Here is a 26437-nt window from a genome sequence, read left to right as displayed (position 1 = left end):
CGACACCCTAGGGACAATTCAAGAAGGCAATTAACCTACAAACCTGCATATCTTTGGAAAGTGGAAGGAAACCGGAGCACTTGGAGAAAGCCACAAATTCACAGGGACTGTGGAAACTTGGTACAGACAGCACCCACAGTCAGGATCTCTGGCGTTGAACGGCAGCAACTCTACCACTGCACCAATGAGCCACCCACTTGCACTTAACTTACAAGTTAAGAATGAACCAAATTAGCAATCAGACCACATAAGATTGCTGACTTCCTTCAAAGACTATTAATGAGCCAAATAAAATCTTACAACAAACAATGCTGCTGTTTCACGGTCACTGTTACAGTGAATAGTTTTCTATTCAAAATTATCTTGTTAACTGGATTTAAATAACCAAACCGGAATCAAACTGTTAGTTTTGTTTTCCTAATATTATTTCACCCCTCACAGTTTTCAAAATCCATTGAGTATGTTCTCCTTATCAAAAATGTCCATTAGCCAGTCACACAAATAGAAAATCAAAATAGCAGATCATTAGGGCAGTACAGTGGCGGAGCTGGTAAAACTGCCACCTCACGGAGCCAGAAACCTGGGTTTGATCCTGACCTCAGAAGGAGATGAGGAGGAATTTCTTTAGTCAGAGGGTGGTGAGTCTGAGCAATTCATTGTCATAGGCTGTGGAGCCCATGTCAGTGGATATACAGTATTTAAGGCAGAAATAGATAGATTCTTGATTAGTACGGGTGTCAGAGGTTATGGGAAGAAGGCAGGAGAATGGGATTAGGGGGAGAGATAGTTCAGCCATGATTGAATGGCAGAGTAGACTTGATGGGCCGAATGGCCTAATTCTTCTCTTATCATGATTTTATGAACCTTCACTGGAAATGGGAAGAGTGGAGATAAAAGATGTTTTACTGTGTAGCGAATGTAGGGAATGTAGAAACAAAAGAACTGTAGATGGTGGTTCACACAAAAGGACACAAAGTGCTGGAGTAACACAGTGGGTCAGTCAGCATCTCTGGAGATAGACACAAAATACTGGAGCAACTCAGCGGGTCAGGCAGCATCTCTAGAGAAAAATAATAAGTGACATGTTGGGTCAGAACCCTTCTTCAGACTCTGGGGAACATGTACAGGTGACGTTTTGGGTCAGGACCCCTCTTCAAACACAATAGCATGCAGCTGACACAATACTGGGCAAATGACGATAGGTTATTTAAGGATATAAATGATGGGTCAAAGGAGAGGCAAATGGAAAGCATAGACACAAGGCCAAAGATGACTGCAGACTGCTATCTCTCTTCCACTAACCCCCCCCCCCCCCCCCCCCCCCCCCCCCCCCATGCTTACCCCCTCCTCCCCTAAGATGCTAAATATGAGAATTCAACATTTTCTGGAGTGGGGCCCTGACCTAAACCTTTGTCTATCCATTCTCTCCGCAAATGCTCCCTGGTCCGCTGAGTTCCTTGAGCACATTGTGTTTTGTTCAGGATTCCAGCATCTGCAATTTCTTGTGACATCATTTACTCTTGACTGTAGCAGAGATCATTCTGATAACATAAAGATATACATCCCCTTGCCGAAAGCCAAGTGATGATTTCTGCTCGTTTCACTTCATTTCCTCAATTGAGCTGTTAACTTCCTCCAAGCTGTCCACAGACCTCAGCGATGCCCCAGCTTGTGTTGTAAAAGGCCAATTGCGGTTTAAGTAGGAGACAGCAAGGCAAAATTGCAGTTTGCGGTTTGTGTGCAAGCACGTCAAGACCATGGGAGATGTACAGATCACCACCTCGCAAGGCAAGACCAAGGATGCGTGCAGACTCAACAACCATAACAGAGCACAGTGCCAGACATGAGATGCCTCCATCCCCAGCTCCCTATCCACTCTCACAGTTCTTCAGCCTCCCTCTGTGTCTCATCCCTTCATCTCAGCGGCACACCCAGATTCAATCCTGACTATGAGTGCTGTCTGTACAAAGTTTGTACTTCTCCCCGTGACTGCCTGTGTTTTCTCCAGGTGCTCCGGTTTCCTCACACACTCCAAAGACTTACAGGTATGTAGGTTAAATTGGCTTCTGGTAATTATACGAAAATTGTCCCTGGTGTGTAGGATAGTGTTAGCATATGGGGTTATTGCTGGTCGGCATGGACTCAGTGGGCCGAAGGGCTAGTTTCCAGGCTGTATCTCTACGGTCAAGTAAACTCCATACCCCTTTAACACCCTTTTCTACTTGTTGCTGCCACTTTTGTGGAGTTATGGACTTGGACCCCAAGATCCCTCAAAAGATCAATGCCCCTCAGACACATGCCATTTGTTATGCACTTTCTCCACACATTTCACCTGCAGTAGTGCAACACCTCACACCTCAGTCTAGATTAAACTCCACTCACCATTTCTCTGCCCCACAATTCCAACGTCAATATCCTGTGAATCCTTTGGCAACCTTCCTCACTATCCATAACTCTCATTTTATTGTGTGTCATTTGCAAATTTACTAATCAGGCCATTAACATTTTTGTCCAAATCATTCACATAAATAATGCAAATCCAAGTCATTACAGGAACGGAAATTAGGGAAATGACCAGTGATGTCTCAGCAGAGATATCGGCATCATCTTTAGCCATGGGTGAGGTACCAGAAGACTGGAGGGTTGCTGTTGTTCATAAGTCACAGTAGTAGAATTGGGTCACTCGGCCCATCGAGTCTACTCCGCCATTCATCCACGGCTGATCTATCTTTCCTTCGCACCCCATTCGACTGCCTTCACCCCATAACTGCCTTCACCCCATGACTATGATATAGTTGGGATCACGGAGACATGGCTCCAGGGTGACCAAGGCTGGGAGCTGAACATCCAGGGATATTCAATATTCAGGAGGGATAGAGAGAAAGGAAAAGGAGGTGGGGTAGCGTTACTGATTAGAGAGGAGATTAATGCAATGGCAAGGAAGGACATTAGTTTGGAGGATGTGGAATCGGTATGGGTAGAGCTGCGAAACACTAAGGGGCAGAAAACGCTGGTGGGTGTTGTGTACAGGCCACCTAACAGTAGTAGTGAAGTTGGAGATAGTATCAAACAGGAAATTAGAAATGCGTGCGACAAAGGCAAAACAGTTATAATGGGTGACTTCAATCTACATATAGATTGGGTGAATCAAATTGGCAGGGGTGCTGAGGAAGAGGATTTATTGGAATGTATGCGGGATAGTTATCTAAATCAACATGTAGAGGAACCAACGAGAGAGCAGGCTATTTTAGACTGGGTATTGAGTAATTAGGAATGGTTAGTTAGCAATCTTGTTGTACGTGCCCCCTTGGGCAAGAGTGACCATAATATGGTTGAGTTCTTCATTAGGATGGAGAGTGACATTGTTAATTCAGAAACAATGGTTCTGAACTTAAAGAAAGGTAACTTTGAGCGTATGAGAAGTGAATTGGCCAAGATTGACTGGCAATTAATTCTAAAAGGGTTGACGGTGGATATGCAATGGAAGCCATTTAAAGACTGCATGGATGAACTACAAGAATTGTTCATCCCAGTTTGGCAAAAGAATAAATCAGGGAAGGTAGTACATCCGTGGATAACAAGGGAAATCAGGGATAGTATCAAAGCGAAGGATGATGCGTACAAATTAGCCAGAAAAAACAGCATACCGGAGGACTGGGAGAAATTCAGAGACCAGCAGATGAGGACAAAGGGCTTAATTAGGAAAGGAAAAATAGATTATGAAAGAAAACTGGCAGGGAACATAAAAACTGACTGCAAAAGTTTTTATAGATATGTGAAAAGAAAGAGATTAGTTAAAACAAATGTAGGTCCCTTGCAGTCAGAAACAGGTGAGTTGATCATGGGGAACAAGGATATGGCGGACCAATTGAATAACTACTTTGGTTCCGTCTTCACTAAGGAAGACATAAATAATTTGCCGGAAATAGCAGGGGACCGCGGGTCAAAGGAGTTGGAGGAATTGAGTGAAATCCAGGTTAGCCGGGAAGTGGTGTTGGGTAAATTGAATGGATTAAAGGCCGATAAATCCCCAGGGCCAGATAGGCTGCATCCCAGAGTACTTAAGGAAGTAGCTCCAGAAATAGTGGATGCATTAGTAATAATCTTTCAAAACTCTTTAGATTCTGGAGTAGTTCCTGAGGATTGGCGGGTAGCAAACGTAACCCCACTTTTTAAGAAGGGAGGGAGAGAGAAAACGGGGAATTACAGACCAGTTAGTCTAACATCGGTAGTGGGGAAACTGCTAGAGTCAGTTATTAAAGATGGGATAGCAGCACATTTGGAAAGTGGTGAAATCATTGGACAAATTCAGCATGGATTTACGAAAGGTAAATCATGTCTGACGAATCTTATAGAATTTTTCGAGGATGTAACTAGTAGCGTGGATAGGGGCGAACCAGTGGATGTGGTGTATTTGGACTTCCAGAAGGCTTTCGACAAGGTCCCACATAAGAGATTAGTATACAAACTTAAAGCACACGGCATTGGGGGTTCAGTATTGATGTGGATAGAGATTTGGCTGGCAAACAGGAAGCAAAGAGTAGGAGTAAACGGGTCCTTTTCACAATGGCAGGCAGTGACTAGTGGGGTACAGCAAGGCTCAGTGCTGGGACCCCAGTTATTTACAATATATATTAATGATCTGGATGAGGGAATTGAAGGCAATATCTCCAAGTTTGCGGATTACACTAAGCTGGGGGGCAGTGTTAGCTGTGAGGAGGATGCTAGGAGACTGCAAGGTGACTTGGATAGGCTGGGTGAGTGGGCAAATGTTTGGCAGATGCAGTATAATGTGGATAAATGTGAGGTTATCCATTTTGGTGGCAAAAACAGGAAAGCAGACTATTATCTAAATGGTGGCCGACTAGGAAAAGGGGAGATGCAGCGAGACCTGGGTGTCATGGTACACCAGTCAATGAAAGTAGGCATGCAGGTGCAGCAGGCAGTGAAGAAAGCGAATGGTATGTTAGCTTTCATAGCAAAATAATTTGAGTATAGGAGCAGGGGGGTTCTACTGCAGTTGTACAGGGTCTTGGTGAGACCACACCTGGAGTATTGCGTACAGTTTTGGTCTCCAAATCTGAGGAAGGACATTATTGCCATAGAGGGAGTGCAGAGAAGGTTCACCAGACTGATTCCTGGGATGTCAGGATTGTCTTATGAAGAAAGACTGGATAGACTTGGTTTATACTCTCTAGAATTTAAGAGATTGAGAGGGGATCTTATAGAAACTTACAAAATTCTTAAGGGGTTGGACAGGCTAGATGCAGGAAGATTGCTCCCGATGTTGGGGAAGTCCAGGACAAGGGGTCACAGCTTAAGGATAAGGGGGAAATCCTTTAAAACTGAGATGAGAAGAACTTTTTTCACACAGAGAGTGGTGAATCTCTGGAACTCTCACAGAGGGTAGTCGAGGCCAATTCATTGGCTATATTTAAGAGGGAGTTAGATGTGGCCCTTGTGGCTAAGGGGATCAGAGGGTATGGAAAGAAGGCAGGTACGGGATACTGAGTTGGATGATCAGCCATGATCATATTGAATGGTGGTGCAGGCTCGAAGGGCCGAATGGCCTACTCCTGCACCTAATTTCTATGTTTCTATGTTTCTATAACCCCTGACACCCTTACTCTTAAAGAATCTGTCAATCTCTGCCTTAAAAATACCCAAAGATATGACCTCCACAACCATCAGTGGCAATGAATTCCACAGATGCACCATCCTATGACTGAAGAAATTCCTCCTAATCTCCTTTGTAAAGGTACCTCCTTTTATTCTGAGGCTGCACCCTCTGGTCCGAGACTCTCCCATTTGTGTTGTGCCTTCATTTGAAAAGAATTGCATGTACAAGCTGAGGAACTACAGGCCAGTGAGCCTAACATCAACGGCGGGTACGTTTTTGTTCAGAGTTTTAGAGAACAGCATGGAAAAAGGCCCTTCGGACCACCGAGTTCATGCCGATCTGCGATCACCCCGTGCATTTGCACAATCCTACACACTAAGGACAATTTACAATTTTTTTTGCTCAATCCAATAAACATACGAATCTGTACGTCTTTGGAGTGTGGGAGGAAATCAGAGCACTCATAGAAAACCCATGCGGTCACGGGGAGAACGTACAAACTACGTATAGGCAGCACCTATAGTCAGGATTGAACTTGGGTCTCTGACGCTGTACGGCAGCAACTCTACTACTGGCCCATTGTGCCGCCCTTACTAGAAAGGATTCTGAGGTACAGAATCTAGCATTTGGAAAGACAAGGACTGAATAGGGATAGCCAGCAGGCTTTGTGCGTGGGAGATTATGTCTCACAAATATGATCAAGTCTTTTTGAAGAGGTGAAAAAGGATTGATGAAATGGACTTTAGCAAGGTGATTGATAACGTTCTGAACACTCAGCTGGTCTGGCAGGTTAGATCACATGGGTTCCAGTGTGAGCTGGCCAACTGGGTACTAAAATTGGCTTGGTGGTTTAGATTAGTTTATTGTCATGTGTCCCCGAGGTACAGTGAAAAGCTTAATTGTTGCATGTTATCCAGTCAGCAGAAAGATTATACGTGATTACAATCAAGCCGTCCACCGTGTACAGATACAGGATAAAGGGAATAAAGTTTTGTGCAAGATAAAGGCTAGCAAAGTCCAAGTATTGTCCAAGTGGGTAAATGGTAGGTCAGGGCTGCTCTCTAGTTGGTGATAGGATGATTCAGCTGCCTGATAACAGCTGGGAAGAACGTGGAAAGGAAAGAGGGTGGTGTCTTCTATAGCTTTGGCTTTACAACCAAACCTTGTTTTTTGGACTATTATTGTTAGCGAGTATTATAATAGTTAAATTATTGTATTATTGATTATTATTGATTATTGACTATTGATTATTAACACAATAACCTGTGTGTTATTGCATTAACGGGCCTGCTTCACATTGTGCAACTGTGTGACACTTTGACAACCAACAGAAGACCCACCACTGATCCTGGTGACTGATCAGTCTGATGAAGGGTCCGGTGTCGAAATGTCACCTATCCATGACCTCCAGAGATGCTGCATTGACTTGCTGAGTTACTCTGGCATTTTGTGTCTATCTTTGGTATAAAACAGCAGCTGCAGTTCCTTTTTATTACAACTTAACTTTACAACTTGTTGCCTCATTGCGTGAATCAACGTCAGTAATTTGGTGTCCATTTAACGTGCAAATCTGCACATCTTTGCGATGAGAGAGGAAACCCACAGGGAGAACCGAGCAAATTTCACATTGACAATACCACAGGTCAGTTTTGTGTCCAGGTCTCTCGAGCTGTGAGGCAGATCTTCGAGCTACTCTTCTGTCCAGCTGTTATCAGGCAAGTGAACCATCTTATCACCAACGAGAGAGTGTTGCTGAGCTACCATCCACCTCCTTGGAGACCCTTGGACTATCTTTAATCGAACTTTACTGGACTGAACGTTATTCCCTTCATCCTGCAAATGTACACTGTAGACGGCTTGATTGTAATCATGTAAACTCAAAGAATTCGGTGGACTGGCACACCCCAATTTTTCATACTATTACTGGCAGCGAATATCAAAAATGTAATTTACTGGTTGGACAATTCAGCCCAACAGGTAGACTGGAGAGTAATGGAGAGAGAGGATTGTTCTCCTTTTAACATAGGAGTGATCCTTCTCTCCACAATAAAATTGAATAATGCAATATACAAGAAAAATCCGATTATCCATAGCACAATACGAATTTGGAAACAAATAAAATTAACTCTTAAATTAAGAAACCTATTGCTTCTCTCTCCTTTAGCTAATAATCCGTCGTTTAAACCATTTATTATCGACAAAAACTTACTCACTGGGAAAGAATAGGAATTAAAACGTTGGGAGATATGTATGAAATGGTAGACCTTTTATCATTCCAAAAATTACAACTCAAATACAATATGAAAAGTAATCAATATTTTAGATACCTTCAAATTCGGGATTACTTGAAAAAACATACACAAGAATATCAAACTCTGACGTCAGATCTATTAGATGAAGGCATGAACAGAATGAAATAACTTAATATCATACTTGTATAACATCATTCTAAATATAGAGATACCATCGTCAGATGTAATTAGACGAGAGTGGGAATAAGAACTATCTATAAAAATTTCTAAAGACAGATGGGAAAAATATCTGTTATATGTACATAAATGCTCGATTAATGTAAGACATATCCTAATCCAATTAAAAATTTTACATAGACTATATTACTCGAAAACCAAACTGAATAAAATGTTTCCAAATGTTTCCCCCATCTGTGATAAATGTTTATCTCAAGATGCAACTATAGCACATTCCTCCGTCTCCTGCATAAAACTCCATAAATTTTGGAAAGAAATCTTTGAAATCTTCACAAAATTATTTAAAATAAAATTGGACCCCAACACAGAATTGATTATTTTCGGAACATTGGAATCCTGCTCTGAGCTAACTTCATTTCAAAATTGTTTGCTTAACTATGGTTTGATAACGGCAAAAAACTTAAACTCAAATTTTGGCAAAATGCACCCGCCCCAACGCTTAAAATGCGGATCACAAAAATGTCTGAAACGTTACATCTCGGAGATATGAGATTCGTCCTAGCAGGAAAATCAGAACAATTCTAAAAGATATGGTCTCCTTTCATCAATTTTTTACAAGTATAATATGGTGCAACATAACTCTGGAAATTAACCGTTTCAGAACTGGGTGAGGGATGTGGAAAGATATGAAGTAGGTATATCCCTTTTCTTTTCTGTTCTGTTTTTTTTTTCCTTTTAAAAAAGATTTTGTTTTGTTTTTCCTTTCTTTTTTCCTCATTCATTATATCTTTATGGGTTCATTCTCTCTATTCTTCCACGGACTATCAATTGTTAACTCCTGGAGTGGTACTCCAGGGGTTTACACATCACAACTTTCCTTAATCTTCTCTTTTCTCTCTTTTTCCTGCTTCTGTTATTTCTCTAATGTTAAATTTAAAACAAGAAGTTGTACATAAAATGTATTATGTTATATGCCACGGTTTGTACTACTAAAAAATATATTTTTTAAATCATGTATAGTCTTTCCGCTGACTTGATATCACACAACAAAAAAGCTTTTCACTGTACCTCAGTGCATGTGTAATTAAACTAAGCTAAACATCTCCACCAGACTTCTTCAATCTGCTTCCATTGCCATCACAGATATCACGCCGCAGATTTCAACAACTTTGACCCTGTTTCTATCTCCACACATGCAGCCTGGCCTGCTGATTGTTTCCAGCATCTTCTGTTTTTTACGTTTCTGATTTCCAGCATCCGCACATTCTAATTGCGGCAAGCACTCGTGAACACCGGATGGCAGATTTCATGTGCTCTGCACTCAACTGTCAGTAAATAGGAACTTCCTCAATCTTCGTGACGGTTCAAGAGTGTCAAAATTGCCACATATTATCCGTTGTTGATCTGCTCAGCCGATTTTCTGAAGGGAGAGTGTTGTGCTAACTCGCACAAGTAGCAATTGTACAAAGGTGGAGCAGAAACTGTGGAAAAACTATCTTTGCCCAAGGACTGAAGTAAGTGCTGAGTTTCAATTACTTTTGCATTATAATTGTTTGGAACAAATGGGTTATCATCAGAGGGAAAGTTAAAAACACAACAAGTGTTTAGCAAACTAATGGGACTGAAAATCAAGTCCTTAATGGAAATAGCACTATCAGACATACATTCACAGTAGCTGAATGAGAAGTGTGTTGGAAAATGTAATAACAAGGAACTTGCGAATGCTGGTTTACATCAAAGATGGACATCAATTTTGGAGTAACTCAGTGGGCAAGGCCACATCTCTAGAGAACATGGATAGGTCTTCAATCCCGACCCGAATCCTCACCTATCCATGTTCTCCAGAGATGCTGCCTGACCTGCTGAGTTACTCCAGCACTTAGTACCTATCTTTGGGAAGTGTGTTAGTAACCTGGAGAAAGCAGAAGCTGGTGAAGCACACTTTTACTTTGCTAAAACAAAGCCTGAAAGAAGAAGAAACTGAATTCATCACATTTTGTGGAATCTGTTCAACTTTTGTAACATCGTTCAAAAATAGTAAATTTAGATGTTTAATGAATTCGTTTTCATGCTCTGAGCTCGCAAACAATGCTGCTGAAAACCACACTGTCCAAAAAGCCTTGGTCATGCTCAAATTTATAAACTCAAATTAAAAAAAGAACTTGCAGGATTAATTGAAGCAATTAAAATAATTGCAGTCTGAGGAGGCGGATGCGGAGAACAAAAGATCAGGCGGGTAAATGGAACTAGAATCAGTCGGAGCTTTTCTACCCAGGAGGGAAATGTCAAATACTAAAAGGCATAGCTTTGAGATGTAGGGGGGAAGTTTAAACGAGATGTGTGGGGCAAGTTTTTGTTTTTCATTGGAGCGGTGGGTGCCTGGAATGTGCTGCCAGGGGTGGTGGTGGAAGCAGATGTGATAGTGGCGCTTAAGCTGGTTTTAGATAAGTACATGAATATGCAGGGATGGAGGGATATCGATCCTGTGCAGACAGAGAAGATTAGTTTCTGGCACCTTGTTCAACACTGTCATATCTGCCTCAACCACCTAACCTAGCAGTGCATTCCAGGCACCCACCACCGTCCGTGTAAAAACACCTACCACACACACAGGTCCTTTCAACTTTGCCCCTCTCACCTTAAAGCTACACCCTCCAGTATTTGTTGGAGGTAGACCTTGAGACCTTGTAGGTTCTCTAAGTTTTGTTGGGGTTTGGATGCTTTAAGAAATATGCATACAGAGAGTTCCAATTGTTTCCCAGTTGGATATATTAAGGCTAGTGGGTTCACCCCACTAAGGCACAGTCATACCTGCCAGGATTACAGGCCTTGAGGTGCAGACGATGCAGGATTAGAAACATAGGTTCCAGAGCCTTTCTGGATTATCCATTTTGATGGACCATGGACTTGGAGGGCCAAGATGCCGGCCCGCAAAGTCGGCCTCGGAAGTCGCCTCTGGGAACAGATCTGCTGGCTCTGGCTGGGCCAAAGTTCCAGAGCCCATATCACAGGGGGCAGATTCGACCCACCAATTGGCGCGGAAATCCCAATGAGATCGAGGTCGACCGCTTCACCCAGCATAGCCACCATATTTTCGTGGGGACTTTCAGGGGGAGGGATTTTAGAAACATAGAAAATAGGTGCAGGAGTAGGCCATTTGGCCCTTCGAGCCTGCACCGCCATTCAATATGATCATGGCTGATCATCCAACACAGTATCCTGTACCTGCCTTCTCTCCATACCCCCTGATATCTTTAGCCACAAGGGCCACATCTAACTCCCTCTTAAATATAGCCAATTAACTGGCCTCAACTACCTTCTGTGGCAGAGAATTCCAGAGATTCACCACTCTGTGTGAAAAATGTTTTCCTCATCTCGGTCCTAAAAGATTTCCCCCTTATCCTTAAACTATGACCCCTTGTTCTGGACTTCCCCAACATCGGGAACAATCTTCCTGCATCTAGCCTGTCCAACCCCTTAAGAATTTTGTAAGTTTCTATAAGATCCCCCCTCAATCTAGCGAGTACAAGCCGAGTCTACCCAGTCTTTCTTCATATGAAAGTCCTGACATCCCAGGATTCAGTCTGGTGAACATTCTCTGTACTCCCTCTATGGCAAGAATGTCTTTCCTAAGATTAGGAGACCAAAACTGTACGCAATACTCCAGGTGTGGTCTCAACAAGATCCTGTACAACTGCAGTAGAACCTCCCTGCTCCTATACTCAAATCCTTTTGCTATGAATGCTAACATACCAATCGCTTTCTTCACTGCCTGCTGCACCTGCATCCGTACTTTCAATGACTGGTGTACCATGACACCCAGGTCTCGTTGAATCTCCCCTTTTCCTAGTCGGCCACCATTCAGATAATAGTCTACTTTCCTGTTTTTGCCACCAAAGTGGATAACCTCACATTTATCCACATTATACTGCATCTGCCATGCATTTGCCCACTCACCCAGCCGATCCAAGTCACCTTGCATCCTCCTAGCATCCTCCTCACAGCTAACTCTGCCCACCAACTTCGTGTCATACGCAAACATGGAGATGTTGCATTCAATTCCCTCATCCAAATCATTAATATATATTGTAAATAGCTGGGGTCCCAGCACTGAGCCTTGCGGTACCCCACTAGTCAATGCCTGCCATTCTGAAAAGAACCCGTTTACTCCTACTCTTTGCATCCTGTCTGCCAGCCAGTTCTCTATCCACAGTAATACTGAACCCCCAATACCATGGTCTTTAAGTTTGTATACTAATCTCTTATGTGGGACCTTGTCGAAAGCCTTCTGAAAGTCCAGTTATAACACATCCACTTGTTCTCCCTTATCCACTCTACTAGTCACATCTCGAAAAATTCTATAAGATTCGTCAGACATGATTTATCTTTCATAAATCCATGCTGACTTTGTCCAATGATTTCACCACTTTCCAAATGTGCTGCTATCCCATCTTTAATAGCTGACTCTAGCACTTTCCCCACTACCGATGTTAGACTAACCTGCCTGTAATTCCCTGTTTTCTCTCTCCCTCCCTTCTTAAAAAGTGGGGTTACATTAGCTACCCTCCAATCCTCAGGAACTACTCCAGAATCTAAAGAGTTTTGAAAAATTATCACTAATGCATCCACTATTTCTGGGGCTACTTCCTTAAGTACTTTGGGGTGCAGCCTATCTGGCCCTAGGGATTTATCGGCCTTTAATCCATTCAATTTACCTAACACCACTTCCTGGCTAACCTGGATTTCACTCGGTTCCTCCATCTCATTTGACCCCCCGGTCCCCTGCTATTTCCGGCAGATTATTTGTCTTCCTTAGTGAAGACAAAACCAAAGTAGTTATTCAATTGGTCTGCCATGTCCTTGTTCCCCATGATCAATTCACCTGTTTCTGACTGCAAAGGGCCTACATTTGTTTTAACTAATCTTTATCTCTTCACATATCTATAAAAACTTTTGCAGTCAGTTTTTATGTTCCCTGCCAGTTTTTCTTTGATAATCTATTTTCCCTTTCCTAATTAAGCCCTTTGTCCTCCTCTGACTGAATTTCTCCCAGTCCTCTGGTAGGCTGCTTTTTCTGGCTAATTTGTATGCTTCATTTTTTTGTTTTGATACTATCCCTGATTTCCCTTGTTATCCACGGATGCACTACCTTCCCTGATTTATTCTTTTGCCAAGCTGGGATGAACAATTGTTGTAGTTTATCCATGTAGTCTTTAAATGCCTTCCTTTGCATATCCACCGTCCGCCCTTTAAGAATCATTTGCCAGTCTATCTTGGCCAATTCAGATCTCTTACCCTCAAAGTTACCTTTCTTAAGTTCAGAACCCTTGTTTCTGAATTAATTATATCACTCTCCATCCTAATGAAGAACTCAACCATATTCTGGTCACTCTTGCCCAAGGGGCCACGCACAACAAAACTGCTAACTTACCCTTCCTCATTACTCAATACCCAGTCTAGAACAGCCTGCTCTCTCGTTGGTTCCTCTACATGTTGGTATCGAAAACTATCCCGCATACATTCCAAGAAATCTTCTTCTTCAGCACCCCTGCCAATTTGTATCACCCAATCTATTTGTAGATTGAAGTCACCCATTATAACTGTTTTACCTTTGTTGCACGCATTTCTAATTTCCTGTTTGATGCCATCCCCAACTCCACTACTACTGTTAGGTGGCCTGTACACAACTCCCATTAGCCCCTTAGTGTTTTGCAACTGCCCCTTAGTGTTTTGCAGCTCTACCCATATCGATTCTACATCCTCCAAGCTAATGTCCTTCCTTTCTACTGCGCTAATCTCCTCTCTAACCAGCAATGCTAAACCATCTCATTTTCCTTTCTGTCTATCCCTCCTGAATATTGAATATCCCTGGATGTTCAGCTCCCAGCCTTGGTCACCCTGGAGCCATGTCTCTGTGATCCCAACACATCATAGTCATTAATAGCTATCTGCACATTCAACTCATCCACCTTATTATGAATGCTCCTTGCATTGAGACACAAAGCATTCAGGCTTGTTTTTACAACACTCTTACCCCTATACAATTATGTTGAAAAGTTTTTTGATTTTTGCCCAGGATTTGTCTACCTGCCACTTTTACTTTTCACCTTGTTACCTATTGCTTCTACCCTCATTTTGCACCCCTCTGTCTCTCTACTCAAATCATTTTACACCCCTCTGTCTCTCTGCCAAAATCTGACCCTCTCTCACACCTCCCGCTGCTGAAAGACTCATCCATGCCTTCATCTCCTCCCGACTGGGCTACTGCAACTCACTTCTCCTTGGCATCAGCTCCACCTACATCAACCGACTCCAACTGGTCCAAAACGCAGCCGTCCGACTCATCACCTACACCAAATCCTGGCATCACATCACTCCAGTCCTCAAACAACTTCAATAGCTTCCCATCTCCCACCGGATCACCTACAAAATCCTGGTCCTCACCTACAAAGCCCTCCACCATCTGGCCCCCCCATATCTCACTGACCTCCTCTCCCCCTACCAACCCTCACGGTCCCTCAGATCCACATCAGCTGGTCTCCTCTCCATTCACAAGTCCAACCTCTGCAGTTTTGGGGACAGAGCTTTCTCCAGGGCAGCTCCCAGGCTCTGGAACTCCCTCCCCCAACTGATCCGCAATTCCGTGTCCCTCACCATCTTCCAGTCCCGCCTCAAGACGCATCTCTTCACCTCTGCCCATCCTTAGCCCCACATCCTCCTCCTTTTCCATCTGTGCTTGAATTGCCTCATATTGTGTTTTGAATTGAATTCTGTCTTTAATTTGTGTACTAGTCATGTCTCTACTATTTATTTCATTCTGCTTACATGTTTTTCCTCTACTTGCTAAATTTTTTTAAGGTGTCCTTGAGATTATTGTATTATTATTATTATTACTCACACATTTATAGAAATATAGATATAGAAATATAGAAAATAGGTGCAGGAGTAGGCCATTCGACCCTTCGAGCCTGCACCGATATTCAATATGATCATGGCTGATCATCCAACTCAGTATCCTGTTCCTGTCTTCTCTCCATATCCCCTGATCCCTTTAGCCACAAGGGCCACATCTAACTCCCTCTTAAATATAGCCAATGATCTGGCCCCAACTACCTTCTGCGGCAGAGAATTCCAGAGATTCACCACTCTGTGTGAAAAACGTTTTCCTCATCTCGGTCCTAAAAGATTTCCCCCTTATCCTTAAACTATGACCCCTTGTTCTGGACTTCCCCAACATCGGGAACAATCTTCCTGCATCTAGCCTGTCCAGCCCCTTAAGAATTTTGTAAGTTTCTATAAGATCCCCCCTCAATCTTCTAAATTCTAGCGAGTACAAACCGAGTCTATCCAGTCTTTCTTCATATGAAAGTCCTGACATCCCAGGAATCAGTCTGGTGAACCTTCTCTGTACTCCCTCTATGGCAAGAATGTCTTTCCTCATATTAGGAGACCAAAACTGTACGCAATACTCCAGGTGTGGTCTCACCAAGACCCTGTACAACTGCAGTAGAACCTCCCTGCTCCTATACTCAAATCCTTTTGCTATTTAAGAAACCCTTTCCCTTTAACTCCATCCTCGACTATCTCATTTGACACCCCACCCCGCCTTATTCAGTTTAAAACCACCCGCGTAGCAGTGGCAAACCTGCCTGCCAGAATGCTGGTCCCCCACCTGTTAAGATGCAATCCGTCCCTTTTGTATAGTTCCCCCCTTACTCCAAAACAGATTCAAGTGATGTAAGAATCTAAATCCCTGTCCCGTGCACCAGTTCCTCAGACACACATTCAGGTCCCGTATCTCCCTGTTCCTGCTCTCGCCAGCACGAGGAACTGGAAGCAAACCGGAGATAACAACCGTGGAGGTGCTACTTTTCAGCATTTTTCCGAGCTCTCTAAAGTCAGGCTGCAGAACATTCATCCCCTTCTTCCTGACATCGTTTGTACCGACATGCACTACCACTTCCGGCTGTTCACCTTCACCCTTGAGGATTTTCTGCACTCTGTCCGTGACATCCTGAATCCTGGCACCAGGAAGGCAGCACACCATCCTCGAATCCCGTCTGTTGCCGCAGAAACCCCTGTCCGTACCTCTCACGATGGAGTCTCCCACTACAATAGCGTTGCCTGTCGTTGGCCTCAACAGCCCTTTTTGCTTCGCAAGCCAGTCCGCCGCTCAGTGTAATAACATCTGCTGTCCCGACAGAGTAAGACGGATAGGCCTGTCGAGGTGGGTACGTCCTCGGACGTTTAACCCAGATGGAGCATGGATAGCGTCCTCGGGCATTTATCCCACAAAATGTGATGCTCCATCCTGATATGGTCCATGGAACGGGGCCATATCAGTGCAGGTGTCCTCGGGGTCTGCGACAGCACCTGTTTCAGGGTTGCTTACAAATATCCCTCTCTGTGGAGGGGAGTGCGAGGGATCAGTGCGTAACTGCATCCAAACTGGGAAGGATGTCCGTGGAACATAATATTGTTCCTGACAATACCGGCCGTGAACAGCATTATCTGCAGTGACTTTGGAAGGGGCATGAAAATCCAGGAGATCAAACTCCAACAAATTTAAAAAATGACTGGCCTGGTGTTGATGTACAATGCACACTTCATAATGAACTGGAACGCCATCAGACTTCCCTTACAACCAAATTTGCAGGCTCATGTAAGGCCAGCAATGTCCAGCCGCCGAATCTTGTCTTTGAGGAAGACCTATCCAACAGGTAAGACCTGGACTAATCAAGGTATTACAACAACAAGCAAAGTTTCATTTTTTCGGCGACATCACATCCCACGCCTCCATCGGCAGTAAGCGGTTCACTGAAGCTGGGCAAAGGTCTTCCAGGCCAAGGCCCAAGCCGGTCATCAGTAAATGTATGGCAAGGCATCCAGGCCATCACGGACTACAGACCCTCCAACATCACCCCCACATCCAGCGACGCCTCCTTCCTTGAGGAGCTGAATCACTTCTATGGCCGCTTCGACAGGGACAATCTAGAGACAGCCATCAAGGCTGTGCTACCTGCCGATCACCAACCCCTCACACTCACCCCCTACGATGTGTACGTGGCACTGAGTAGGACTAATGCACGTAAGGCTGCTGGCCCTGACGGCATCCCCGGGCACGTGCTCAGTGCCTGTGCTGCGCAGCTGACAGACGTCTGGACTGACATCTTCAACCTGTCACTTGCCCAAGCAGTTGTCCCCACTTGCCTTAAAGCCACCTCCATCGTGCCAGTGCCAAAACACTCCACTGCGGCAAGCCTCAACGACTTCCGCCCAGTTGCACTTACCCCCATCATCACCAAGTGCTTCGAGAGGCTGGTCCTGGCACACCTCAAAAGCTGCCTACCCCCCACACTGGATCCCTATCAGTTTGCCTACCGCAAGAACAGGAGTACGGAGGATGCCATCTCAACGGCACTTCACTCCGCCCTCTCCCACCTTGACAACAGAGACACTTATGTAAGAATGCTGTTCATCGATTACAGCTCAGCATTCAACACCATTATTCCATCAAAACTGATCACCAAACTCGGTAACCTGGGCATCGACCCCTCCCTCTGCAACTGGATACTGGACTTTCTAACCAACAGACCCCAGTCTGTGAGGTTAGACAAGCACACCTCTTCAACCCTCACCCTGAACACCGGCGTTCCTCAGGGCTGTGTGCTGAGCCCCCTCCTCTACTCCCTCTTCACCTATGACTGCACACCTGTACATGGTACTAACACCATCATCAAGTATGCAGATGATACAACGGTGATTGGCCTCATCAGCAACAACGATGAGCTGGCCTACAGGGAGGAGGTCCAGCACTTAGCAGCATGGTGCGCTGACAACAACCTGGCCCTTAACTCCAAGAAGACCAAGGAGCTCATTGTAGACTTCAGGAAGTCCAGAGGTGGCACGCACACCCCCATCCACATTACCGGGACGGAGGTGGAACGTGTTTCTAGCTTCAGGTTCCTGGGAGTCAACATCTCCGATGACCTCTCTTGGACCCACAATACCTCTACTCTGATCAAGAAGGCTCATCAGCGTCTCTTCTTCCTGAGGAGACTGAAGAAGGTCCATCTGTCTCCTCAGATCCTGGTGAACTTCTACCGCTGCACCATCGAGAGCATCCTTACCAACTGCATCACAGTATGGTATGGCAACTGCTCTGTCTCCGACCGGAAGGCACTGCAGAGGGTGGTGAAAATTGCCCAACGCATCACCGGTTCCACGCTCCCCTCCATTGAGTCTGTCCAAAGCAAGCGCTGTCTGCGGAGGGCGCTCAGCATCGCCAAGGACTGCTCTCACCCCAACCATGGACTGTTTACCCTCCTACCATCCGGGAGGCGCTACAGGTCTCTCCGTTGCCGAACCAGCAGGTCGAGGAACAGCTTCTTTCCGGTGGCTGTCACTCTACTAAACAACGTACCTCGGTGACTGCCAATCCCCCCCCCCCCCCCCCCCCCCCCCCCCGACACTTATTATTTATTTTTTTATTCAAATCGTTTGCTATGTCGCTCTTCAAGGGAGATGCTAAATGCATTTCGTTGTCTCTGTACTGTACACTGACAATGACAATTAAAATTGAATCTGAATCTGAATCTGAATCTGAATTCACGCACCCCAGCAGTCCTTCTCTCCAAACTAAAGACGGAAATAGAACCCGCATCAGGGACTTTTGGGCTTACTAATAGACCACCGGTAACCATGGAGGTAGGTGGGTATAGTTCTTTCCAAAACATGGGGTAGGTGGACCATTTACAAGTTGGTAATATTTACACTTGATTTGTACAAATAACAATAATGACATGAAATCAGTTTATACTGCACAGTATACAAGGTTTCCAAGCAGGCTTCCGGGCCAGGATTACCTTTCGAGACAGGCTCGGAAATATGGCCAGAGTTGTCTTTTGAGACAGGCTCGGAATTATAACAGGCGTGGCCTGATCATTGTGAAAGATGGTGGAGGTCGGTTCATCCTTGATTTACCTCGCATGTGCAGTATAGACATTTCAGCATAGGAGACTTTGTTACTGTCTAACAACTGACTTCCATAGGAATGCATCAATCTCAAAGATACATACTATTTGGTTCCCATTCACAGGGATCACCGGAGATATTTGAAATTTAACTGGATGGGGCAATAATAACAGTTAAAGCGTTGCAAAATGGGCTAACTTCAGCTCCCAGGTTATTTACCAAGTTACTGAAAACCAGGGCTTGGGCTGCTCAGGACCCAAAATCACTTGTTTTGGCTTATCTGAAAGATATTCTAAATGCTGTATTTTGCTAAAATTAACTGTTTCAGCCGCAAGCTATATTTGAGATTCTCATCCATCCGGTTAAATGTAAGTTGATACCAACTGGAGTTATTGATTATTGGAATTTACCTTTAACTCTATTAATTTATCTGTGACTCCACCCTGGGGCAAGAGATTAGGATCAGTAGAAGTGCATCAAGTGACCAGTGTAATTGGCAATATAGTGGCTGTGCTTTTCCGCAGCGCAATTTGTGCCTTGCATTATCAGAAATTACAAACGTGCAAAGGACCAAGCTCTTTAGTACCATTCAGCTGGTACTATGCTAGTACCAGCTGAAGCTATCAAAGTCACAATGGTGGACGAACAGTATTCAGCATTGCTAATAACTTTTGGTCAGTAAATCATCTTCAGTTATATTACAACCTGATGTCAATGCGCAAAGATGGAATATTATTAATACCATCTCTAGTTACGGGGGCAGATGCGATTTGCATGAGTTACCAATTCTTCAGTTATATGGAATCAACTACCTGTAGACACTGGGTGCATTCTATGGGTTAAAAGTTATTGTGCGTATATGCATAATCTGCATGCTCAACTCCAAGTTGATACACTTTGGAGGAGGCATATATTAATCACATGGATGCAATCAACTCAGTATCCTGTGATAGTTTACATAACCTCATTTGGCGTTGATGTATCATCACGCAAAATCAATGATAACACAGAATGGATGTTGGATCATAAAGTATTTAATGACATTGTCCAGAAATCGAGATGTTTTGCAACCAGGCTCAATCACCAGTTGCAAAAAATATGTGGCATGGCAATGGCGATGGATGCATTCTCGCTATTCTGGAAAGGAATGTCCTTTTATGTCTTTCCTCCATTTTGCCTCATCAGTCGGGTCTTGCAAAGATTCAGCACGTTCCCGCTTCAGGCATTTCTCGTAGTGCCTGACTGGCCTATACAGCCATGGTTCCTGCTGATGTGCGGAATGCTAATAAAGCCTCAAATGGTTATTTCTGGACACGAAAAATGCTGGTTTAGCCCGTGAATCGGGAAACCATCCTCTGCATCATTGACTTGCAGACTCTGAGAAGACCGTTCCTGCGGCTCAGGTTGTCAGACCGAACCATGGCCGTGCTCACTGCAGATTGCAGGGATAGCACCAAAAAAGCAGTACATTTCCTCATAAGAAAATGGGAAATATTTTGTTTAAATTCTAATATTACATATAATTCGGCACGGTTGACTGACGTCTTGAAGTTCAGTTTGATATGGGTCTTTGACAATCATTAAGTTATAGTGCCATTAACTGTGCCAAACGTGCCTTCTCATCATATTGCTGCAGAGAGCAGGATCCACTTTGTCGGGTCTCACTCTCTGATATCTGGATTATAAAGGGTATCTTCAACTCAAAACCTTCCAGGCCCAGGTACGCAGAGATATGGGATGTTAACATTGTGCTAATGCCGCTTTGCCGGTGGGCTCCAGCTACATACCTGTCCTTGGTCAAACTCACTTACCAGGTGGTTATACTCATGGCGCTGGATTCAACGCAACGGGTCCAGTCATTGCATAAGCTGTGACTAGACAGGATGATTACATCTGCAGGCAAAATAACATTTTATGTTTATGACTTGGTCAAGCAGAGTAGACCATGGGCATCAGGTCTCAAACTAGATTTGTTGGCATATCCCATGGACATTCGGTTGTGTGTGGTCACACATATACACCAGTATGTTACGGTCACTAAGAGCCTTAGAGACTATGAACTAGCAATGTTTGTTAGTTACATAAAGCTTCATAAGAAGATATCAGTACAGACCATCTCCGGGTGGTTGAAACGGGTTCTGGCTTATACTGGAGTGAACACTGACATTTTCACGTCTCACTCCACCAGGGCTGCAACAACATCAGCAGCAGGGTTATGGACGTTTCGCTGAACTACATCCTAGCGGCTGCAGGATGGTCAAAGAAACGATCTTTCTAAAACATTTTAGAACTAACCCATTGCCAGACCGGGGGTATTTGCCAACTCTACTTTAGGTTCTGTTTTATAGTTTCCTCCCGATTGAGGGGGGTTACTATTATCATTATTCGTTCATTGAAAAGCATCAACATGTCTATATCTATGTCATGTCTGAGTGCATTATTAATGTTTACTCATCCTTGGTCAACTGATGCAGCGTGTGACGCATTGACTCGTTTCCATGGCATGAAAACACAGAGCTTTGAAATCTTCATGTAGTCACTCACGTGACTCCGAAGTAAAATAGTAAGATTAACCGAGAACTTACCAGTTTGAAGTTTGATCTTTATTTTATGAGGAGTTACGTTGAGGGATTATGTGCCCTCCACTCCCAACCCTCTATCATAAATGTCAGCTGGTATTCTAGTTTCTCTAATCTTACTACAGGTGCCCAACCTTTTATCCGAAAGCCTTGGGACCAGACACTTGTCGGATTTCGTACATTTTCGGATTTCCGAATGGAAGATTTTTAGCGTAGATTAGGAAGGTAGCGCAGGCGGCTTGAAAAGTCTGGAGCGGCTGCCTCCTCCCCGGAGACCGGAGAATCATTGTAAATCATTGCATAAATGTTAGTCAGTTAGTTTGGAGGGATTTTATGTTGTGGTGGGGGGGGGGGGGTAAAGGGGGAAACTTTGATTCTTAGTCCCCTACCTGGTCGGCGACTCCCAACATCGCGGAGCTGGGGGTTCCGTCCGGCCGCGGGCGGCGCCGGTTGGAGCTCCGACCCCGGCAACTCTACCCCTGGCTGCGCGGCTCTCCAAATCCAGCGCCGCCCGCGGTCGGACGCCCCCCACCCCAGCTCCGCGAATGTTGGAAGAAGGCGGCCTCAGCGCCCTGGAGCTTACCGCACAGCGACCCGGTGAGGCATTGCCCGCTCCCCGCTGGTATCCCAGCGCCGCGGGCGGCGGTGGATTTGGAGCGCCTCGCAGCCAGGGGTAGAGTTGCTGGGGTCGGAGCTCCAACCGGCGCCGCCCGCAGCCCCAGCTGGGAGTTGTTGGCCACAGCGCTGCGGAGCTTACTGCACGGCGACCCGGTAAGGCATTGACCGCTCCCCGTCTCTCCGACCAGGTAGGGGACTAAGAATTAAAGTTTACCCCTTCAACCCCCCCTTCACATAAAAGCCCTCCAAACTAACTGACTAACATTTAAGCAATGATTTACAGATGTTTAAGTGTCTCCCCGATCTCCGGGGAGGAGGCAGCCGCTACAGTAGTACAGACCTGGGTTGACCGTGGGTCGTTTCGGGTCAAGTTTGGCGCCAAACGCGAGCTTTGGTGTGCAGACGACATCCTGGAAAAATGGCCGGTTTTCGGAGTTTTTCGGTTTCCGGAACACCGGATAAAAGGTTGTGCACCTGTATGTTCAATTCAACAACTGTTATCTGTGATTTCACACCTCTGCTTTGAAGATTGACGCGCATGCGGGCTGGCGGGCTCTTCACGTAATCCCTCAACGTAATTCCACATAAAATAAAGATCAAACTTCAAACAGGTAAGTTCTCGTTTAATCTTACTATTATAACTGGGAATGAGAGGAAAACAGGTATTAAGTTGAGACCAAGTGTAAGGTGATGGTGGGGGAACAAAGGCAATATCAGTGGGGATTGAGTGGCCACAGGGGTCGGTGGTGGGTTTTGGAGCAGTGTGAAAGTAACTATGTAAACATAGCGAGGGAAAAGTTTCATTTACTTTAGAGGTACAGCGTGGAAACAGGCCCTTCGGCCCATCGGGTCCACGCCAACCAAAATCACCCATACACTAGTTCTATCCCACAAACTAGGGACAATTTACAGAAGCTGATTGACCTACAAACTGCATGTCTTTGGGATGATGGAGGAAACCGGTGATCTCTCTATGGATTCACTGTGATATTCTAATTTTTGCAGAGAATTTAACAGTTCCTAACTTCTTACTTTGCTTCCATTCATTTAGCAATGACCAACAGCACAGTTGCTCCCAACAGTACGAGCTGCCGCAATTTGCGTGACCTCACTGTGATCAGAGTGATCGTACCCATCTTGTACTGCTTTGTCTTCCTTGGAGGGTTTGTGTTGAACACAATGGCTGCTTGGATCTTCTACAAGATTCCTAACCGCTCCAGCTTTACAATTTACCTCAAGAACATCGTGGCAGCTGACATGTTGCTGGTGGTTACGCTTCCATTTAAAATCCTCTCCGAATCCAACCTTGGATCCTGGCAGCTGAAAGCCTTTGTGTGTCGCTACTCTGCCGTTATATTCTACAGCAGCATGTACCTCAGCATAATATTCCTCGGCCTGATCAGCCTTGACCGCTACCTGAAGATCGTGCAGCCTCGCAAAAGCCTCAGTGTGCAGAAAGTCAAGTTCGCCAAGGTCGTCAGTGTGAGCTGTTGGGTTTACATCATCAGCTTCGCCCTGCCAAATATCATTTTAACCAACAAGGACCCCACAGAGAAAACTGCGGCACATTGCCTGAAGTTGAAGAGCAAGGTGGGAGAGACTTGGCATCGCATTGTAATTATCAATTGCGAAGTTATTTTCTGGGTCGTTTTTGCTCTCCTCACTTTGAGCTACTTAGCCATCCTGAAGAAACTGTACTGGTCCAACCAGAAATTCCAGAACGATTCCGGCACGGTGATCAAGAAAGCTAATCGCAACATTTTCAGCATCTTGGCCGTCTTCTTCATCTGCTTTGTGCCCTACCATGTTATCCGGATCCCATACGAGAATATCCGGTCAGCAGAGAGCGGCTGTACAACACACAACCGACTGTACTACGCCAAGGAGGCCACGTTGCTTCTGTGCGCATTTAACGTTTGCCTCGATCCCATCATCTACTTTCTTCTGTGCAAGTCCTTCACCAGAGTGCTGCGCCGAACATTGAGAATTAAGAGAAACAACGCGGTCAAAATGGATGATGCAAGGAAAAGGGCACAGTCAAGTAATGCCTCTTATCAAGACCCTGACTCCAGCAGAATGGCGGTTGACACTGTCTGTACAAACTCTTCCACGTTTCCATCTGAGAGAAATACTAAGAAAACTATTCAGATTAAAGTACTGCAGCAGTCAGTAGCAGTTACAACATTGAGCCCTCCGGTAGAATCAGATTACATCAACACAAAAGTATGAGGTGTTTCCGACACTCAAACAATCCATCCGACGAGCTATTTTTTGCAACCTTCCCCAATTGTTACTTTGCGATGGTTTAGAGTAGTGCTTCTTAAACTATTTCAGTGTCATTCACTCTTGAGCCGTTATCACAAAATGTCATTTACCCTCAACTAAATTTTTTGACAATTTTCGTCTTATTTTCCCTTGTGTATAATTTGATATATAATTTATTTAGTCACATGAGCAAAAACATAAATTAACTTGATGGGCCGAATGGCCTAATTCTTCTCTTATCACTTATGATTTTATGAACCTTCACTGGAAATGGGAAGAGTGGAGATAAAAGATGTTTTACTGTGTAGCGAATGTAGAAACAAAGGAACTGTAGACGTGGTTCACACAAAAGGACCCAAAGTGCTGGAGTAACACAGTGGGTCAGGCAGCATCTCTGGAGATAGACACAATACTGGAGCAACTCAGCGGGTCAGGCAGCATCTCTGGAGATAGACACAATACTGGAGCAACTCAGCGGGTCAGGCAGCATCTCCAGAGAAAAATAATAGGTGACATTTTGGGTCAGAACCCTTCTTCAGACTCTGGGGAACATGTACAGGTGAAGTTTTGGGTCAGGACCCTTCTGCAAACACAATAGCATGCAGCTGACACAATACTGGGCAAATGACGATAGGTTATTTAAGGATATGAATGATAGATCACAGTAGAAGTAAATGGAAAGCATAGACACAAGGCCAAAGATGACTGCAGATGACAGCTCTCATTGGTTGTTCCAAGTTTTATTACCAAGCCACATGTAGCGTGCGTACTCTCTTCCACCCCCCCCCCCCCCCCCCCCCCCTATTCTCTCACAGCACTTTTAGAAATAAGCAAGTTGCTAAATATGAGAATTCAACATTTTCTGGAGTGGGGCCCTGACCTAAACCTTTGTCTGTCCATTCCCTCCCCAAATGCACCCTGGTCCGCTGAGTTCCTTGAGCACATTGTGTTTTGTTCAGGATTCCAGCATCTGCAATTTCTTGTGTCAGCATTTACTTTTGACTGTAGCAGAGATCATTCTGATAACATAAAGATATACATCCCCTTGCCGAAAGCTACGTGGTCATTTCAGCTCGTTTCACTTCATTTCCTCCATTGAGCTGTTAACGTCCTCCAAGTCATCCACAGACCTCAGCGATGCCCCAGCTTGTGTTGTAAAAGGCCAATTGCGGTTTAAGTAGGAGCCAGCAAGGCAAAATTGCAGTTCGTGGTTTCTGTGCAAGCATGTCAAGACCATGGGAGATGTACAGATCACCACCTCGCAAGGCAAGACCAAGGATGCGTGCAGACTCAACAACCATAACAGAGCTAAGTGCCAGACATGAGATGCCTCCATCCCCAGCTCCCTATCTTTCTTCATGCCGATCTGCGATCACCCCGTGCATTTGCACGATCCTACAGACTGAGGACAATTTACTTTTTTTTTGATAAAACCAAGATTATACATGATTACAATCAAGCCGTCCACCATGTACAGATACAAGATAAAGGGAATAACGTTTTGTGCTAGCAAAGTCCAAGTATAGTCCAAGTGAGTAAATGGTAGGTCAGGACCGCTCTCTAGTTGGTGATAGGATGATTCAGTTGCCTGATAACAGCTGGGAAGAACGTGGAAAGGAAAGAGGGTGGTGTCTTCTATAGATTTGGTTTTACAACCAAACCTTGTTTTTAGGACTATTATTGTTAGCGAGTACCTGTATTATAATAGTTAAATTATTGTATTATTGATTATTTACCTGTGTGTTATTGCATTAACGGACCTGCTTCACATTGTGCAACTGTGTGACACTTTAACAACCAACAGAAGGCCCACCACTGATCCTGGTGACTGATTAGTCTGATGAAGGATCCGGTGTCGAAATGTCAGCTATCTATGTCCTCCAGAGATGCTGCATTGACTCGCTGAGTTACTCCTGCATTTTGCATCTATCTTTGGTGTAAACCAGCATCTA

At 44.6% G+C, this 26437-nt stretch overlaps 2 protein-coding genes across 2 annotated transcripts in view; one reads left to right on the top strand and one right to left on the bottom strand.

Moving 5' to 3' along the window:
- The window catches only part of LOC129703370 (mediator of RNA polymerase II transcription subunit 12-like protein), a 453395-nt gene that overhangs the window by 153117 nt on the left and 273841 nt on the right, over window positions 1-26437 (bottom strand). The gene's annotated exons all lie outside the window — the stretch shown is intronic.
- Window positions 22456-25242, top strand: LOC129703361 (P2Y purinoceptor 14-like). Its single transcript, XM_055645737.1, has one exon. It carries the CDS (start codon window positions 23274-23276, stop codon window positions 24447-24449), a length of 1176 nt encoding a protein of 391 aa, XP_055501712.1. The 5' UTR covers window positions 22456-23273; the 3' UTR covers window positions 24450-25242.

This window comes from Leucoraja erinacea, chromosome 14 (genome assembly GCF_028641065.1).
Source record: "Leucoraja erinacea ecotype New England chromosome 14, Leri_hhj_1, whole genome shotgun sequence".
Lineage (NCBI taxonomy): Eukaryota > Metazoa > Chordata > Chondrichthyes > Rajiformes > Rajidae > Leucoraja > Leucoraja erinaceus.
The sequence above is the reverse complement of the archived record's forward strand: the minus strand, read 5'-3'. Positions and strand labels throughout refer to the sequence as shown.

What these genes read in the sequence shown, in the direction of transcription:
- LOC129703361 (XM_055645737.1), top strand. Translation starts at nt 23,274, where the DNA reads ATGACCAACAGCACAGTTGCTCCCAACAGTACGAGCTGCCGCAATTTG.